The sequence below is a fragment of the Diabrotica virgifera genome, chromosome 3, assembly GCF_917563875.1.
Source record: "Diabrotica virgifera virgifera chromosome 3, PGI_DIABVI_V3a".
NCBI lineage: Eukaryota > Metazoa > Arthropoda > Insecta > Coleoptera > Chrysomelidae > Diabrotica > Diabrotica virgifera.
Window position 1 is genome coordinate 122,078,849 of NC_065445.1, and position 19,828 is coordinate 122,098,676.

At 34.0% G+C, this 19,828-nt stretch overlaps 1 protein-coding gene across 1 annotated transcript in view; it reads right to left on the minus strand.

Moving 5' to 3' along the window:
- Positions 1-6,187: 6,187 nt before the first annotated feature.
- The window catches only part of LOC126882060 (BTB/POZ domain-containing adapter for CUL3-mediated RhoA degradation protein 3), a 34,399-nt gene continuing 20,758 nt past the window's right edge, over positions 6,188-19,828 (minus strand). Inside the window, exon 4 of the mRNA XM_050646887.1 lies at positions 6,188-14,857. Coding sequence (XP_050502844.1) covers positions 14,847-14,857 — 11 coding nt within the window. The 3' untranslated portion in view covers positions 6,188-14,846. The remainder of the gene's footprint in view (positions 14,858-19,828) is intronic.

A 19,828-nucleotide genomic window follows, 5' to 3' on the forward strand; every position in this document is an offset into this window, starting at 1 on the left:
CTAACAAGTGTTCTGTTCTCTTGCAGTGAACAGCTTAAAAAATTCATCAAAAGAACAAGTTATCATTTAATCCACTTTAGAAGGAAGTTTTTGATTATATTAATTCTGTCGGATCAATAGTTCAAATTAAAAATGTGGTCTGAGCATCCAGGAGATCCAACAACCGCATCTAGATCTACCCATCATTCAAAGCTATAGTCGACTAATTCGCAAGCTCTCACAAATGTCTAAATAATAAACTTTCAAATTGAAATTAGAAGACGTATTACACCAGCACAACGATTACTTATATCTGTTTTTCATACCATACCGAATAGTATTATTAATTTGGTCCTGAGTTTAAGTTCAGTCCTGATCCTTAATTCTATAGAGTATAGAGCATATTATATGAGATGAACTTCAGATGCTACGGATGGTCTACTAACCGGCTATTCAAAGGGCTCTTTTTAACAAAAGTTCGGTTCTTCAAGAATTTGAAGAAAATAGCCAAACGTGCATTGCATCCTCCTGGTTACTTGTGCCCTTGCCAGGACGTGTGATACTCTAAATATTATTAGCTTGGTATCTTTCATGGCTAAAAATCTTTACTACAATCAGACTATTAAGTTGAACCAAGAAGTTTCAGCTAAAGTTTCTATTAGGCGTGGTGTCAGACAAGGATGTGTTATATCACCGACATTGTTCAATGACTACAGAACACCGAACCAATTTTTGAGGAATCGTTAAATAATCGTCGCGAAGGTGTTAAAATCGGTGGTGAAATCATTAATAACATCAGATACGCAGATAATACCGCCATAATGGCAGAGAGTTGGAAGTTGGAAGACCTTCAAACCCTGTTGAACGCTGTAAACAACGAATGTATTGCAAGGGCTTAAGAATCAACGCAAAGAGAACAAAATGGATGGTGGTCGGAAAAATTAATATCGAAGACTCAGTGCTAAAATTAGATAACAAAAGCCTGGAGAGGGTGGAACACTTTAGATATCTGGGTAGCTGGATTGACCGCAGGGTGGAAAGTGATGAAGGAAATTTCGACCAGAATAGAACTTGCATGAACAAACTTTATTAGCTGTCGTTCTGTATTCTGCAGTAGAAGTCTGCCATTGACCACACGTCCAAGAGTATTGAAGTACTGCGTCTGGTCTGTTTTGTTCTATGGATGTGAAACTTGGACAACAAAAGTGAAGAATCTCAACAAATTAGAAGCGTTCAAGTTGTGGTGTTACTGTCGCATGTTCAGAATCCCGTGGACAGCACACATATCCAACGAACGTGTGCTGGAGACTATGTACAATGAGTGTGAATTGATCAACGTCATAAAAATGAGAAAGATTCAATACTTCGGTCATAGAATAAGAGGACCAAAATATCGCTTACTCCGGTTGATCATTCAGGGCAAAATATAAAATATAAATTCATATAGCTGCTAACCAAGAAACATTTCATCAGCTTGTTAATACGACGATAGCCAACGCTTGAAAACAAGCACGGCACATAAAGAAGATTTTCAATGGCTGGGATCCTGTGCCAGATGGACGGCTTCATCTAGAGATTCTCCCATCAGAGTCTTCATTTGGTCTGCCCATCGTGGAGATCTGTATCTTGGTGTTCGGCCTTCTATATTTCCTTTTTCTACCAATAGTTCCATGGTTCCTGTTATTGTGGCTGAAGTAATTTAGATATGGTTGGTTCTGTGTTCTGTCAAGAACACGCGTAGAATTTTTCTATGGACCCACATTTTAAATGCTTCGATCTTGTATCGATTTTTTGAAAGTCCATGTTTCGAATACGTATGTAGCAATGAGAAAAATAAGGGCATTGACCAAATTTAGGTTAGTATTCCTTGTTAGTGTTCGGTCTTACATATTTTAATTAATTCAACTGTTCGGGCAATGGCTAGTCTACGGTTGATTTCTGAGGAGCTAATGCCTGGTTGCACCTTGCACCAACAGATCTTAAGCTCCAGCTTAGCCCAGCTCAGCTTATACTGTAAGCTATACACTGCACCTATAATGCTTCCTCCATCCCATTGGTCCAGTACTTTCGTCATTGTATATTCACATATTCAGTATATCGTATAACAGATGTGCCTAGTTCAGCTAGTGCTGCCCTGTGTAGTGCCCTTTTTTTGTTTTGAACACATTCGAATATTTTTTTGGCTTTGTACTTTGGCTGAGTTTTTAACATACATATTTCTTATGAGACACTACTAATATTGAAAACTACAGACCTATAAGTTTGTTGTCACACTTATACAAATTGCTAACAAGAATAATAACCAACCGCATAACACAAATACTTGATTTATATCAACCGGTTGAACAGGCGGGATTTCGAAAAGGGTTTGGTACTAACGATCACTTACAAACCATCAGAACACTGGTAGAAAAAACTACAGAATATAATGTACCTTTACATATGGCATTTATTGACTTTCACAAGGCTTTCGATAGTACTGAAACCTGGTCCTTTTTGTCAGCCCTAAGGGATGCTCGAATAGACTCACGGTACACTACACTCATTAAAAACATTTATGAACAGGCCACATTCCACACCAAAATCAATGAAGACGAAAAAACCGAAAAAATACGCCTTGGTAAAGGTATTAGACAAGGTGATACTATTTCACCAAAACTTTTTAGCTTAGCATTGGAAAATGTATTCAAACAGCTCGACTGGGATGAAAAAGGTCTAAACATTGATGGTGTACGTTTAAGTCATTTGAGGTTTGCGGACGTCATAGTATTATTCAGTACAGATATCATAACGAACTGTAGCAAATGATGAAGGAATTAAACCAGCAGTCAAATAAAATAGGACAAAATGAATCTGCAGAAAACAAAAATAATGAGTAATGTACAAACTAATCTTGTTATTGACAACGTCAGTCTTGAAAATGTAGACCACTATATATATCTTGGACATAACATTAAAATCGGCAAACAACACCAACTAGCCGAAATAAAAAGGCGCATACAATTGTCTTGGGTAGCTTTCGGCAAGTTAAGCTTTATCTTGAAGAATAAAGATATACCAATGGGTCTAAAACGCAGAGTTTATGACAAATGTATCTTGCCTGTAACTACATCGTACCATCAATGCAAGACTATCACAACCCAAAAATTGCCATTTTTTTTTATGAATCTGTAATGGTAATGGGTAGTCTAACATAATGCAAGAGTATTATAACTTAACATTAATATTATTTAATAATGTCATATTAAATTTTGAGTTATAATACTCTTTCATTATGTTAGACTACCCTTTTACCCTTACAGATTCATAAAGAACAAAAAATGGCAATTTTTGAGTTGTGATAGTCTTGCATTGATGGTGCGACATATGGACTGGAGACCATGGCCTTTACAAAAAAAACCTTAGAGTAGTTCAGTACAGCCCAAAGAGCGATGGAGAGGGCCATGCTAGGGATTAGTTTGAGAGACAGAATTCGAAATATCGACATTCGTGAAAAATAACAAAGATTACTGATGTCGCAGAACGTATAGCAAGGCTCAAGTGGCAATGGGTCGGTATGTTGCCCGAGATAATCCCGAAAAATGGACACGGAGACTAACAAACTGGAGACCAAGAGGGAACAGGCGAGGAGTAGGCAGATCGCAGAAGAGGTGGGCAGATGATATCAAACAAGCGGGCAAGCAATGGATGAGAATTGCCAAGAGTAGAAATCGATGGAAGCAAATGGAAGAGGCGTATGTCCAGCAGTGGACGAACACAGGCTGAAGAAGATTTCTTATGATGGAACTAGGTCGTTAGGCACTTCCATAATTCCCATTATACTCCGGAGGGGATCCCATTTTACCGAATCAAAAGCTCTTGTGTAATTAGCGAAACAGAGCAGCATTGGTATATTGCATTCTCTCGCTTTTTCTAGATTATATCGCTTACCGCTTTGATTATTTACGCGTAATTCAGTCCCACGGAAGACATATACGATACTGAAAGTAAGCTAGTTGAAAAATTGTCACTATTTTTTAACGATAAAAAATATGGTTTTGTGATTTTATTTATTATTTTTTTCTTCTCTTCTTTTTCTTCTTCTTATAATAGGCCTCTTGGCCTGTTCTTACCGATTTTGAGCTTGTATTCGTAGCTGTGATGTTGACTGCCAGCTATCTCGCCACCTTTTAAAGGGCCTTCCTATTGGTCTCTTGCCTGTTGGCTTCGAATTCCTGGCTATACGGGCTATTCTCTCGCTGTCCATTCTCGTCACATGCTGATTCCACTCTCGTCGTTTCTGTCTTCTCCACCGTACTATATCTTGTATGTTACAGAGATCTCTTATTCTGTCGTTCGGTATTCTGTCTCTCAGTGTTTTCCCAGTTATTGACCTCAGCGTTCTCATTTCTGATGTTCTCAGTATCCTCTTGGTTTCTGCTGTGTCACATCTTGTTTCTATCGCGTACATCATGATCGGTCTTACACATGATTTGTATATGTGTACTTTCCCTTCCAGCCTCATATCTTTGTTTCTCCAGATGACATCCCTCAGACATCCTGACACGCAATTTGCTTTATTTGCTTGCTTTCGGACGCTCTCTTTAACATCGCCATAACTACATATTTTGATTCCCAGATATTGGAATCTCGAGACTTGTTCAATTAGTTCGTTGTTAATTACTAATTTGCATCTTATGGGTTCCCTTGACACTACCAGGGATTTTGTCTTGGCTGTTAATATTTTAATGTTGTAGTTCTTCGCCACTGTATTGAAAGTTTGTGCCATTCGCTGTAGGTTATCCTCGTTATCGGAGATTAAGATTGCGTCGTCAGCATAACAGGATTTTTATTTGTTTTTCCGCCATCTTATATCCTTTTCCAGTACCTTTAATGTTTCCTATGATTTTGTCCATGACTAAATTAAAAAGCAATGGGCTCAAGCTATCCCCTTGTCTGATTCCCGAGTTGATTTCTGCTTCCGATGTTCATTCTCGACTTTTATTCTGGTTTTGTTCTTCGTATTAATGTCTTTAATTATCTTTAAATAGTCTATTAATTATTATATTTTTAATAACAAAATTCTATTGTGATTAAACAATCTAATTCTGTATAAATTCATAGTTTTGCTTTTGGTATTTATAATTCATCATCATCATCACCATCATCAATCAGCCCCTTGCATCCACTACTGGATATAGACCTCCCCTATTTCCCTCCACTGTCTTCTGTCCTGGGCGCTTAGAATCCAATTAGTGGTCATTCTTTATGTATCGTCCATCCATCGCGTGGGTGGTTCTCCTCTACTTCTTTTATCGTTGCTCTCCACCCGAGCAACCTCTTTGTCCATCGCCCATCTGTCAGACGGGCCACATGACCGGCCCAGTTCCATTTAAGTTTAGCCACCTGATATACAACATCTGTGACTCCTGTTCTCAATCATAGTTCTTCGTTTGTTATATGGTCCCGCAATGACACACCAATCATCGACCTTTCCATCTTACGTTGAGAAATCCTTAGCAGATGCGGTTGTTAAGTTAAGGTAGAATTCCGCACCAAGCGACCGAGACAGGAGACCGCGACAGATAGGCGAGGTCTCACCACGACTGCTCTAAATGCAATTATATCAGGGTAGTTCTGCAGCCCTCGACCGAGACCAGCGACCAACTATCGTCTATCGCGACCTATCTGTCGCCTGTCGCGGTCTCCTGTCTCGGTCGCTTGGTGCGGAATTCTACCTTTAGAGTTTCAGCACCATAGGTCATAACCTGCAAAACGCATTGGAAGATCACTTTTGCAGATTGGAAGATCACTTTTGAATATGCCTCTGAGTTTACCCTATGCGGCCCAGGAGAGGATAATTCTTCGTTTCAATTCGAACGTTTGATTGTCTCTCGTGATTCGTATTTCATGACCAAGATATTTGTGCTTTACAATTCAATATATTTATATTTCAATGATTATTTAATCCGGCACACTTTTCAAGCATAGGCGTAACCAGGGGTGGTTTTGGGGGTTACAACTCCCCCCCTTTTGGATGTACTTTGAGCTCTATACGCTTAACACCATTAGTATTCCATTCCCCACAGAGACCTTCAAGTAGACGTAACCCCCCCCCTTAGGATCATCCTGGTTACACCTCTGTTTTCAAGTAAAGTAAATGAATATTTCAGTGGTTTTGTAACATTTTATGGTGGATAGTGGTGAATAAAGAGATAAACAAATTAAATTACACTAACACTTTTTCTTTTATTTAATAACATTTTTTATTGGCTACAGAACAACAGCAAAGTTATAATAAATCACAGTAACATAAAAAAGTACTTCACTCAATTCATAAAATACACTTGCGATCATAAAAAGCGGGTCACTCGACGAATTATTCAAGTTAGATGTCTCGAATTTTCTAAACCTGTTATAGCCTTATTTTTTAACAATATCGCTATAGTAATATTGTTGCTAGACAGGTAAATTGTCATTGTATACTGGGTGTAACAATCATACTGTGTTTATTCCTCAAAAATCGGAACACCCTGTGGAATGTTTTAGCATAGATAAAATATTGAAATTAAAACTCGATTGTAGCCTTATCGCTTTCTTAACATTTTTTTTGTTTTATTTGTTTACGTTGGGTAATAAAAAAGTTAGGCACGTTAACAATTAACCATGTTTTTCATCAATACAGGGTGTTTCTAAATAAGTGCGACAAACTTTAAGGGGTAATTCTGCATGAAAAAATAATTACCGTTTGCTTTATAAACGTATGGCTGCAAATTATTCGGTTTCGAGATATGGGATGTTGAATTTTTTCTTACAAACTGACGATTTATTTATTGCTCTAAAACCGGTTGAGATATGCAAATGAAATTTGATAGGTGTTAAGAGGTAGTTATGGCGCATTTTTTGACATACAACTAAGAATTTTATATCCACCATTGGCGTGCATACGGGATGTATCTAAAATGTTTATACCCGTATGCACGCCAATGGTGAATGTAGAATTATTAATTGTATGTAAAAAAATGCACAATAACTGTCTCTTAAAACCTACCAAATTTCATTTGCATATCTCTACGGGCTTTAGAGCAATAAATAAATCGTCAGTTTGTAAGAAAGACTTAAACATCCCGTATCTCGGAAACGAAGCATTTGCGGACATATGTTTATAAAGCAAACTGTCATTATTTTTTTTATGCAGAATTACCCCTTAAAGTTTGTCGCACTTATTTAGAAACACCCTGTATTGATGAAGAGCATGGTTAGTTGTTAACGTGCCTAACTTTTTTATTATCCAATAAAAACAAAAAGAAAATGTTAAGAAAGCCTAAGGCTACAATCGAGTTTTAATTTCAATATTTTATCTATGCCAAAACATGCCACAGGGTGTTCCGAACTTCCAGGAATAAACACAGTATGATTGTTACACCCGGTATACAATTACAATTTACCTGTCTAGCAACAATATTATTATAGCGATATTGTTAAAGAATAAGACTATAACATACTAAAAAAATCACTCAAATCGGACTACAGGTTTAGAAAATTCGAGACATATAACTTGAATAATTCATCGAGTGACCCGCTTTTTATGATCGCAAATGTATATTATTTGAATTTTTTAACTTAACCTTGGCGTAACTTTCTTTCGTTACTTTAACATACATTTTACGATATTTTAAGATATTGAAGAGAATTACATTTTTTGTAATATTTAACTAAAATAATTAAATATTTAACAATCTATTTTGTGTATATTTCGAAACCAAGCAAGAAACGACTAGTATGATCAACAATTAGTCCAGAGAAATAACTTTTTTCTCGTGACACATCCCCCTCCAGGCCGAAACCAAATTTTTTTAGTAGTATGGGCATCTATATTATTAACCTATATGTTTCCTGCAGCCGATTTTGATGATATACATAGTTATAAACAAATGAAGATTAAAAAACGGTAAATTATCGCTTTTTTCGTCTATTACCAAAAAGTTAAGCACTTTAAACAAATTTGAGAGTAAGAATCTCATAAATCGTATAAAAAGCTTCAATATGGCGTTCGCTGAATATGTCCATCCTTATTGGTTGCTTAGAAAATTGCAAAATAAATCATAAATTTTGAGTTTTTATAAATATTCATAACTTAGGTAAAAATTAACTTAGAATCTTCTTATTACACGGAATGCCGAGACTTCTTGTAGGTACTTAAATTATATTTTAAATTTCAAAGCAATTGGTCAAATAGTTTAAAAGTTATTTAATTTGTTTATCCCAAATTCATTATTTTTGCAACACTATAAGTCAGAAAATTATGAGGTTACAATAATACTTCGGACAGTTTATGAAAGAAGAACATTTATACTATTACCTTAATTAAAAATAAATGACAAAAAATAATTTTAAAGAGTGTAAAATTATTTTGCAAAAACATGTAGATTTTTGCTTACTTATAAACAATTAGAATAACTTTTTAACCGTTACCCGTAGAAAAATTATTTTTTCATATTTAGAAAGACTGAATTTTTATACACGTTTAGAAAGAAAAACAACTGTCCTAGGACAATTATGGAAAAAGGTAGCCCCCCATTTGTTTAATTCACATGTTTTTGCAAAATTATTTTGCAATATTTATAATTATTTTTTGTCATTTTTTTTAAACTAAATTAATACTGTAAATTTTCTTCTTTCATAAACTATCCAAAATATTACTGTAACTTCATCATTTTCTGACTTACAGTGTTGCAAAAAAAATTAATTTTGGATAAACAAATTAAATAACTTTTAAACTATTTCACCAATTGCTTTGAAATTTAGGGTATGATTTAATCACCATAAGTCTCAGCATTCCGTGTAATAAGAAGGTTCTAAATTAATTTTTACATAACTTATGAATATTTACAAAAATTCAAAATTTATGATTTATTTTGCAATTTTCTAAGCAACCAATAAGGATAGACATATTCAGCGAACGCCATATTGAAGTTTTTTATACGGTTTATGAGTTTATTACTCTCAAATTTGTTTAAAATGCCCAATTTTTTAGTAATAGACGAAAAAAGCGAAAATTTACCGTTTTTTGATCTTCATTTGTTTATAACTATGTATATCATTAAAATCGGCTGCAGGAAACATATAGGTTATTATTATAGATGACCATACTACTCGAAAAATTTGGTTTCGGCCTGGAGGGGGTTGTGTCACCAACAGGATATTTTTTTCCTTATTTCTCTGAACTAAATGCAAAAAAACAAATAACAGGGACGAGGCATTTACGACAATGTAATAACTCGGAAAAATGAGAGATGTTCTCTTCTTATATTTTCTAGCAATCGTACAATTCTTGATCTTTTCGTTTTTAAGTATAAAACTTTCTTATTTATGGATGAATAAGTGAAGTACTACAAAATTAAATATAATAAATACACTACAAACTCAGTTATTCAGATCCCAGATCTCAATGTTTTGTTTTATATGGTTACAGAAAACGACTGTTTCAAATGGATTTTTTAAGTGAATACTTCTTAAAGTTCGGTATGGAATTTTGGCGGGTGTAAAATCGTATTTGGCGTCATTCAAAATCGTGACGCTAGGGCGTCATTTAAATTCATGACGCGAGAGGTTAGCTTGCGGTGCGTTATATAGGTACTTAAACAAATTATATAAATACGTTATATTAAAATAATATGTTTAAAATTGAATGAAGGAATTATACTGTTTAACCAGATTATGTTATATTCATATAATAATTAAAATGTTTGTGTTTATATCAGCAAAGAATACGTCATTCACGTTTGAGTATGACATATCCGTCAATGTCAAACTAAATTTTAAATTAGGTAATAATAAAATATACAATAAATGACATTTGATACTGAATTGAATTACAGTCGAACCCGCTTATTAGAATACCGGTTATAGAAATAACCCGGTTTAAGGGATAGAAATTTGAGGTCCCGAAACAGTTTTACTAGCCACTAATGATCGGTTATTAGAATATCCCGGTTATAGCAATACTTTATCTTGGCAAGAAGGCTATTCCAATAAGCAGGTTCGACGATAATAAAAATAAATAAGATAATTAACTATTTTGATTGGGAAATAAGCCACAATTAAATTGAAACAATAATTTTATTAACGTTTCGACGCCCAAATCGGATATCGTTGTCAAAATACAAAATATTACTAAATTAAAGAAAAATGTTGTTGCTTAGTAAAAAACTCGTCTGATTAAATAAATAATTTATTTAATCTGACTAATTTATATCGGCAATTCAGACATAATATATTATAGATTTTAAAGTAGAAGACTTTAAAATGATATTGCCAATATTTATTTTACTAAGCAATAACATTTTTGTTTAATTTAGTAATATTTTGTATTTTGACAACGACATCTGATTTAGGCGTCGAAACGTTAATAAAATTATTTTTTCAATTTAATTGTGGCTTATTTCCCAATCAAAATAGTTAATTATCAAAATGCCACAAGGAAATAGCTTCAGAACAACATTAATAAAATGTCTAAAAGCAAAGAATACGTTATTCACGTTTGAGTATGACACATCCGTCAATGTCAAACTAAATTTTAAATTAGGTAATAATAAAATATACAATAAATGACATTTGATACTGAATTGAATTACAGTCGAACCCGGTTATTAGAATACCGGTTATCGAAATAACCCGGTTTAAGGGATAGAAATTTGAGGTCCTGAAACAGTTTTACTAGCCACCAATGATCGGTTATTAGAATATCCCGGTTATAGCAATACTTTATCTTGGCAAGAAGGCTATTCCAATAAGCGGGTTCGACGATATTATATAAAATAAATAAGATAATTAACTATTTTGATTGGGAAATAAGCCACAATTAAATTGAAACAATAATTTTATTAACGTTTCGACGCCCAAATCGGATATCGTTGTCAAAATACAAAATATTACTAAATTAAAGAAAAATGTTGTTGCTTAGTAAAAAATTCGTCAGATTAAATAAATAATTTATTTAATCTGACTAATTTATATCGGCAATTCAGACATAATATATTATAGATTTTAAAGTAGAAGACTTTAAAATGATATTGCCAATATTTATTTTACTAAGCAATAACATTTTTGTTTAATTTAGTAATATTTTGTATTTTGACAACGACATCTGATTTAGGCGTCGAAACGTTAATAAAATTATTTTTTCAATTTAATTGTGGCTTATTTCCCAATCAAAATAGTTCATTATCAAAATGCCACAAAGAAATAGCTTCAGAACAACATTAATAAAATGTCTAAAAATACGATTTGAGTATATTTTGAAAGGAATAATTTATTAACAACTTTAATAGTTATTTATGATATAAGTGTTAAAAGTACAATTTTATAATTACATGAGTGCCTTAAAAATGTACCTTTTAACACGTATATCATACAATATTTTTTCTACAAACGTCTTATATATCAACAATTATAATTTATTCATTCTCAAATACAGGACAATCAGCGGTGTGATGAATGACCGAAGTTATCGTTAACGTCTGTAGTTATGTTATAACCCTCGAATTGGTGTGATGTATCATACTTAACTTAACTACTTGCGTTATTTCTTGACAGTTCTTGAGTTATCTGGTATATCAACTGTCACTTTATAACGCGACGTTAAACCTCAAGTTATGAGATAACTTTGTAGTTATGTAAGGATATGTAAGGTTAGGTTCATCTTTTGACTTGTTTTTAGACAGAAATCAAGTGAATTTAGAAGCTAATAATTTAATAAATAAGAATAGAAGGGTAATACAATTTTAAAAATGATACAAAAATCAAATCGAGTGATATAAGTTGAAATTTTATTTTAAGTATCTACTGAGCTTTCTATCCAGAGTTGCCAGATGATATTTTATAAATTTCCCACTTAGAAACTGAAATTCCCTCAAATTGAAGCTCAAATACGACACATTTAAATTTTTGCCGCATTTTAATAAATTAGTAGTCAAATGAAGAGAACAGTACACCAAAATTATACTACTTATCAACGAGGGCCCTGGAAATAATTAATAGTTCCTATGGTCTTCATTTTATGGGAGTATAATCACCGGTATAATATACGCAGTTCTATGTACATTTGCAAATTTAATTTACCATGACCACTTAAAATACTCCATAATTTTCCGCCCCCAAAAAATCCCACTACAATTTCTGCTTACAAAAATTTCCACGCTTTCAAATTACCCCAAAATTGTGGGAAAATACACCAATCTGGCAACCCTGTTTCTATCTACTGTTTGAAATGTTTGAAACAACACCGAACCCGAACAGCTGTTTGCTGTTCGGCACTGGTCGGTCATCGACGGTGGCCGACGATGGGGATTTACTTTCACGGTCATCTACTATGTTCCGAACTATCTCTCGCGCTCACTCCAACTTGTACTATTTCTACATAAGGTTCTCTTTGTTACTTTAACCTTTTTGCCTCAAACCTTATTTCTAATATAACGTTGATGATATAACTATCTCATAACTCTGACCGATCCATCACACCGAATTTTACCTAAATAGTTATGGGCATCGTTATTCCTTAGAGTTATCTTAACTTTAACTCAAACGTTAAAGTTAACCTCGGTCATCCATCACACGACTGATTACCTACAAAAACTTTTACTTGAACTTGACTGACATTCCATTTTTATATTTTTCTTGATATTACATCAAAACTGCCTATACTGTCAATACGTTAGTTTTTTTCTACAAACGTGTTATAAAAATGCAATAATACAATGAATATGTGCGAAACATATAAAATGCTTATTTTAAGCATGCAACTACACATCAATTTTGCGTTCGTCAGGAAACAAATGCAGATCGGGGACTCCCCCCAGTGGCAGTGGATTCCGTGTTAGCACGCAACGCAATAAAAAGTTCGCCGGGGAATCACCGGACAGAGTAATCAAGAAATTTCAAGATCTTGAAATTTCTTGAGTCAAGACAAGATATAAGATATCAAGAAAACGTCAAGACAAGATTTTTTTAAATTTCTTGATTTTTCTCAAGACAAGACAAGAAGTTGTTGTCTAGACAAGAATTCTTGTCTTGTCGACCCCTAGCTATCCGAAGGCTTTTTTTCGCCGATTTATCACCGTTGATGAAATCTGGGAGCATTATTACTCAATGGAAACCAAAGAAGAAGTCAAAAAATGCACATTCGGCCGGCAAAGTGATGACGACTGTTTTCTGGGATGCGAAGGGCATCATCTACATCGACTACATGGAAAAAGGAAAAACAATCAATGACGAGTACTACGTAGCATTATTGGATCAATTCGATGCCGAATTGCGTCGAAAACGCCCCGGTTTGGCACGCAAAAAAGTGCTATTTCACCAAGACAACGCACCGGCTCACCGAGCGGCCGTCGCCATGGCAAAATTACACGAATTGGGCTATTAAATTGGTTGAACACCCACCGTATTCCCCAGACTTTTGCTTACTCCCCACCTTGCCGCCAGCGACTTTTTCCTGTTTCTAAACCTAAAAAATGGCTCGGAGGACGTCGTTTCGCAACAAACGATAAAGTCGTCGCTGACACTTCGGCCTATTTTGAAGAGCTCGACCAAAAGTACTATTCGGACGGGATAAAAAAATTGGAACATCGTGTTACTAAGTGTATCGAGCTAAAAGGGGATTATGTTGAGAAATAAATCGATTTAATCGCAAAAAAATTGTTTTTTCTATCAATCCACCCGGGTATTGAGGGGAAATCGATATGGAATACTGCAACTGATCCTTAAAAGCCAAATGGGAGGTCGGAAAGGAATGGGAATAAAGCAGGTCTCTTGGCTAAAAAATATTCGTGATTGGACTCAGATACCAAATGCAGGACAATTATTCCATGTGACAGAAGATCGAGAAGCTTGGTGATCGCCAACGTCGAATTCTGATACGGCTTGTGAAAAAGAAGAAGGACAGGGTTTAACTGCTGGCTTAAATTGCTCTTGAATTATTGTTTTCGAATGTCCAATATAAAGTAATGGAATGGGTGACATATTATTTTTGGGTAGAGCAAAGTATAATAGGATGTCGCCTTGAAAATATCGCAAACCTTTAAATCTCCTCCTTTAAATCCATAAGCAATTCTAGGTAACCATCTGCCAAGAAGATTACCGTTGAGAATTCCAGCCCACACTGTTATTGTCAAAAGATTCAACTCTTTGTTCAACATACGGGGTAATCTACAAAATGAACTGAAGCGATGTAAATACTATTATGTATCTTCACTATCGGCAATGATGGCTGATCATGTGATCGTCTATGATCGGCACAATCATCGTGCAAACATCCACACAATCGTCCGTAATAGTATGTCGATTCTGTCGAACGACAGAATCGCTTTGAAGTGTCTCCGAAAATCCGACAACTCACGGATTGTAGGCGATCATAGACAACGATGGGCAACTATAGCCGATTCTGCCCTCTACACAGTCGTGCTCGCGCTTATGTAATTGTCTGTAATTGTCTGTAATCGCCGATTATGAAGAGGGACCATTATTTGGTTGGATGCTTCGACAAACCTTTCAGCTATATGAAATTAAATAATACATCCTTTTAAAAAACGATTGCAACTGACACACTAATGTGATATCAAAAAATAATTGTCCAAAATTTAAAAAGCAGGCCTGTAAGGGTTAACTTGAATTACCCTGCTAACAAGTGATAAAAATAAAATTTTATAAAATATTAATGAAATATTCAATTCATTATAAATTTTTAACTTGGTGAAATATTATATGATATTGCAAATACTTGATTTGCATTAACGTATCATAATAGAATCTGACATTGGTTAACCAAGCCGATGTGTTAATATTAAATAAAGCAATAAATTAAATAAACCTCTTCTTGGTCCAATAGCTCAAGGACGAACTGAAAAACAGAAAAAGATATTTTAAAATTATTTATTGTCTAAAGTTAACAAACAATACACACGTCCAAACTTATATGGAATCACCATGTATTTCAAAGTAATATTTATTTCTTTTGGAAAAACTTGTTATTGTTACGAAGAATAAAGGTTTTTATTGAAAATAAACAAATATATAAGACAATCGGATAGTACAGCTCGGTACGGTATAGGTTATTTGCTTGAGTTGCAAATTGAACGAAAATAAATAAACTAACTTTTGCGTCCAAAAACGAAAATATGCCTCATGTGGGGTTATAGAACTTACAACGAGAAAAGATTATTGGTCTTGTGGAGAAAGTAATGTTCTCGGAGGGACATAGCTGTAGAGCTAGGCGTTCTGTCTAAAACCTATGCTAGGTAACAGGAACTAGGAAAGCTCAAAAATAAAGCAAGGGAAAGTCGCCAAAAGTAATAACGGCTCTCCAAGATCGTTTAATTGTCCAATCAGCTGGAAGACACCCAACCATTTCTCACTTGCAGCTTCAAAGGCAGCTTTTAGAAGCTACAGTTGTAACTGTTTCAGTTGAAACGATAAGAGGGAGAGTTCGTACCAAGAAGTATACAGCAGGAGACAGTTATGGGTTCCCGACTTATCCAGGCAGCACAAGATTGATCGCCTAAATTGGTGTCTTCACCACCAAAACTGGAACATTGGGAATTGACAAAATGTGCTATTTTCAAAAAAAGTCAGGATTTGTGTAAAATCAGATGACCCACGAAATCGTGTACTTAGAGATCGAGGAAGACAAGCAAGATCGAAAACTATCAGATCTATTCACAAATATACAAGGGGAAGTGTAATGTTCTGGAGAGGAATTGTGATCCGTAAAAAAACTCCTTTAATTTTCATCCAATCAACTTTAACTGCTCACAGGTATGTTGATAACCTGTAGTCAGGCTCTGGAGAGGTGCAACAGGAGAAAATTTAATTTTATTACATGACAATGGACTTCTACATACCATTACAGTAACTACAGACATCATTGAAGCAGAAGGTATCCCTTGTTTGGAGTGGCCTGCTTGCTCACCCGAGCTTAATCCTGTAGAGTATTTGTGGGATATGCTTAAAAGAAAAATAGAGCTCGCCGGGATAATCCACAAAACACCGCACGGCTAGTACAAGCTGCTCTTATAGGATGGAGCAACCTACCACAACAAAATGTTGATAATTTGATTAGGAGCGTGCCCACGCAAACTGAAGCTTGCATAAGGACTAGAGGTGATAACACTGACTACCACAAAATACAAAAAAAAAATAAAAACAATTTAAATATTATTCGTTTTACTTTGACATTTTGTATGCTAATGACCTTAAAACAGCTACTTTCAATTTGTTTGTTAAATACTTTATTGTTTTATTTAATTGTTATGTATTTGTTATTAAATTGCTTTAAATAAATATTTTAAATTCGCACGAAATAGTAAGAAATATCAGATGATTCCATATAAGTTTGGGTGTGTGTATGTTTCAATATTATTAATAATAATAATCTTCATCAGCAAATTAAAGAATAAAAATAAATAAATAAGTCAAGTAAAGATATAATATTAAAAACGAAAATGGAGAATGATCATATACGTCTGCACTAATAACGAACTTAGAAGAAACAACACCTTTTCTGAACACAAAGAGCAACACAAATACATTCAATAACACCCGTGGACAAAGAAAGATCTATGATCCATCTACATCTACATCCATTAAAATAATCAAAAAAAAATTAAAAAAAAAATAGTTGATGCCTCAACCCAGCAGATGTATGTAGCGACTTCAGCGTAGTATTATGTAAAATAAGAATCATCATGAAATACGTCAAGCCCAAGAGAGCGGCACCAACACAAACAAAAATCTGAGTCGAAGGACTAAATACGGAATCCACGGAACACTTATACAAAAAAGAATATCAGAGAAGATTGCTGAGAATTGTATAATATAATAGAAAACGATAACATCGAGGAAAGCAGGGAAAAACTCAAAGATAATATAATTAACGCAGCAATAGAATCACTTGGAGAGAGGAAATTAACGAATACTAACATATCAAGAAAAAAAAACCCATGGTTTTGAAAGGAAGTGAAGACAGAATGTGAAGAAAAGAGAAAAGCCTTTTTACAATACAGAACAAAACGAACAAAACAAGCATACAACTACTATACACGAATCATAAATGAAACAAATACTTTAGTCAGACAAATAAAAAGGGAACACTGGCAAAACTTCTAGGCAACACAAACAGAAATATGGAGAATGGTCAAAGGACATAGAACAGATATGAACTAATAAAAACGAAACACATTCAGAAGGAAACATGGGTAGACTACTTTCGATCTCTATTTGTTAAAGGTGACGATAATCAGCTACCAACACCTGAAGTGGCGACTGTTCTTCCTAACTGGTTTTGTATAGTCTGCTACGTTGTGTTTCTGCCGTTGGTCCATTTACTTCCTTGTCATATTCTAATGTTTCTCGAATATATCATTCCTTCTCAATTTCCAACAAAGAAAATTCAAGAAACAATTATTATTGCTTGGAATTGATTAAAAATGTTGAACAATTACAACATACAAAAATTGAAATTAAAATTTTCCAATGCAAGTTCTCAATCCAGTTAGTTTATAAGTTCTAATCAACGAACTGTCAACACTGATGGAATCGCCATGAAGCAAATTTAATGGCGCCAGGATGAGATAGAAGATAATCAGGTAAAGGAGGGAAGATAATCACCATCTTTCGTAAATAAACAAATTGACAGTGCTAGTCAGGTACGTTGTAGTTGTAGCAAATTTTACCTGACAAATTCTCTGTCTCTCTCATGTCTCTCTAGAACCTCTCTCTTGTATGTTGGCGCCTATCTCGCTTCACTGTTGGAATGGGACGGGGTCATTCCATCAGTGTTGACAGTTCGTTGGTTCTAATCCACCATAATTCGAAAATAAAGATAAAAATCCCGGATAATATGCACCTGTCTATGAGAATCAAATAGTAAAGAAAAAAGCATAACTGATCTCTATAACTCCATTTATACAGGGTAATTAATTAAGAATGTCCAATGTCTGAGTTGTAGATTCTAGACCTCAAAATATTAGGATTTAACCCAAATCACTTCAATAAAATGTTACAGAGTGTTTTATTTAAAAATATAAAAACTATTTTTGTACCCAGTACTTTAAAACTATTTGACATATCCTTGTTATACTTGGCAGAAAGTGAAGGTATGGTACACCCTACTAAATTATGTTAAATAAACATTTCTGGCTATTACCAGAGGCGTACGACATGGGAATGTGCTCATGCATATTCTACGCCACTAGCGGAATTGCTATTTAAGCATAATTTTTTTATTCTCCAATACTTTCTATGTAAATAATACACTATTCGTTATGATAAAATCATTAGGGTTCGTGATATGTACCGGGTGTCCCAATAAGAATGGCTCTCGGCCATATCTCAGGAACCGTTTATACTACAGCTTTGGGAAAAAAAATTTTATAACAAAAGTTGCCCCGAGAAAAGCCTGGAAATTATTTTCATAATGGTAAGTTCACCGCTAGAGGGCGTAATTGAATATCAAAAATTAAAAAATCGAAATTTTACAAAATTTGCCTAATTAAAAGGCACTGGAAATCCAATCATCGTATTCTTCATACAATTCTGTGCATATTTTATTTTACAAGTTTAAGTCTACCTGTGCAAATAAGAGGTGGGGGTGAGTGGGAACCTTGTTATGAAAAAATCGCTGTAAGTCCGGTTCTGCTTAATCGATTTTTACAAACTTGATCTTGTTGAAAACAGCTCTTTTTCGTCAATGTAATAGTTATAATTTGGAAACAGCCTATTAAGTATTATGCCGGCTAGAAGGCGCTATTTATTTTTTTTAGAAATCTAGTTTTCTTTGGAAAATATTAAATACAAGTATGTATTTTTTTCCTGTATTACAAAATTAGACCAAATTAGCAACAGAATATCGAAAACCGCATGTCGATACCTTTTTTCTATCTCGAGATATCTTAAGAAACGTGTAAATTTTAAACATAACTGTTGCTGTCATATAAATGGAAATATATAGAAGCACGTAGTGTGCTATGGAAAAAACAAAGGAACATTGTCCAGATGTCACCGTATATAATGAATCAAAACAACAATAAGACAAATAACACTATAAAATATAACAAAAAAAGAGTTTGTGTACTTTGTACGCGAGTAAGAAGTTATACTTCTATTATTATGATTTTAACGAAATAAATATATTTTAAACAGTTTAATTTTATTTTTATTTAAATATTACACTAATTTTAATACTTCAAATAATACCAAAAAAATAGCGTTAATATGTAAATTTTTATGAATTGTTGCCTCCGCGCATTTGCTTTTCTCTCGATGAATCGTAGAAAATGTAAAACGTCAGATTTTTTACACAAATTTTTAATTTTTATTTCATTATATTTTAATATTATCCTATTCCCAACTAAGATAAATACATAACTGTTATTGTCATCGGTAAACTAAGTTAAGGAAGTCAAAGTGGAAACAAGTAGTGTGCTATGGAAAAAATAGAACTATTAGAAGTATTTACTTCAAAAAGTCATCATGTGTCAAATTATGTGTCAAATCAGTAAAACATAAAAATTTGTTCATTGATGGTTTGTTGCGGTTTGTTTCTATTAAATTTTATATAAAATTTATACAGAGTGAAATTCAAGATGATTCTCGGGTGCTTTCTCCGTTTCTTTCTCTCCATTTCTTCTAGCTATAGACTACGTTCTTTCCAAACTAGACTCCGACACAAGAGGGATACAATGGACGTTAACCACACGCCTAAGTGATCTGGAATACTTTTTTTTTTTTTTTTTTTTTTTTTTTTTTTTTTTTTTTTATTTAATGGCATAGACATTAGTCATTCAGCCAGTTGCAATAAACAAAATACAATCCT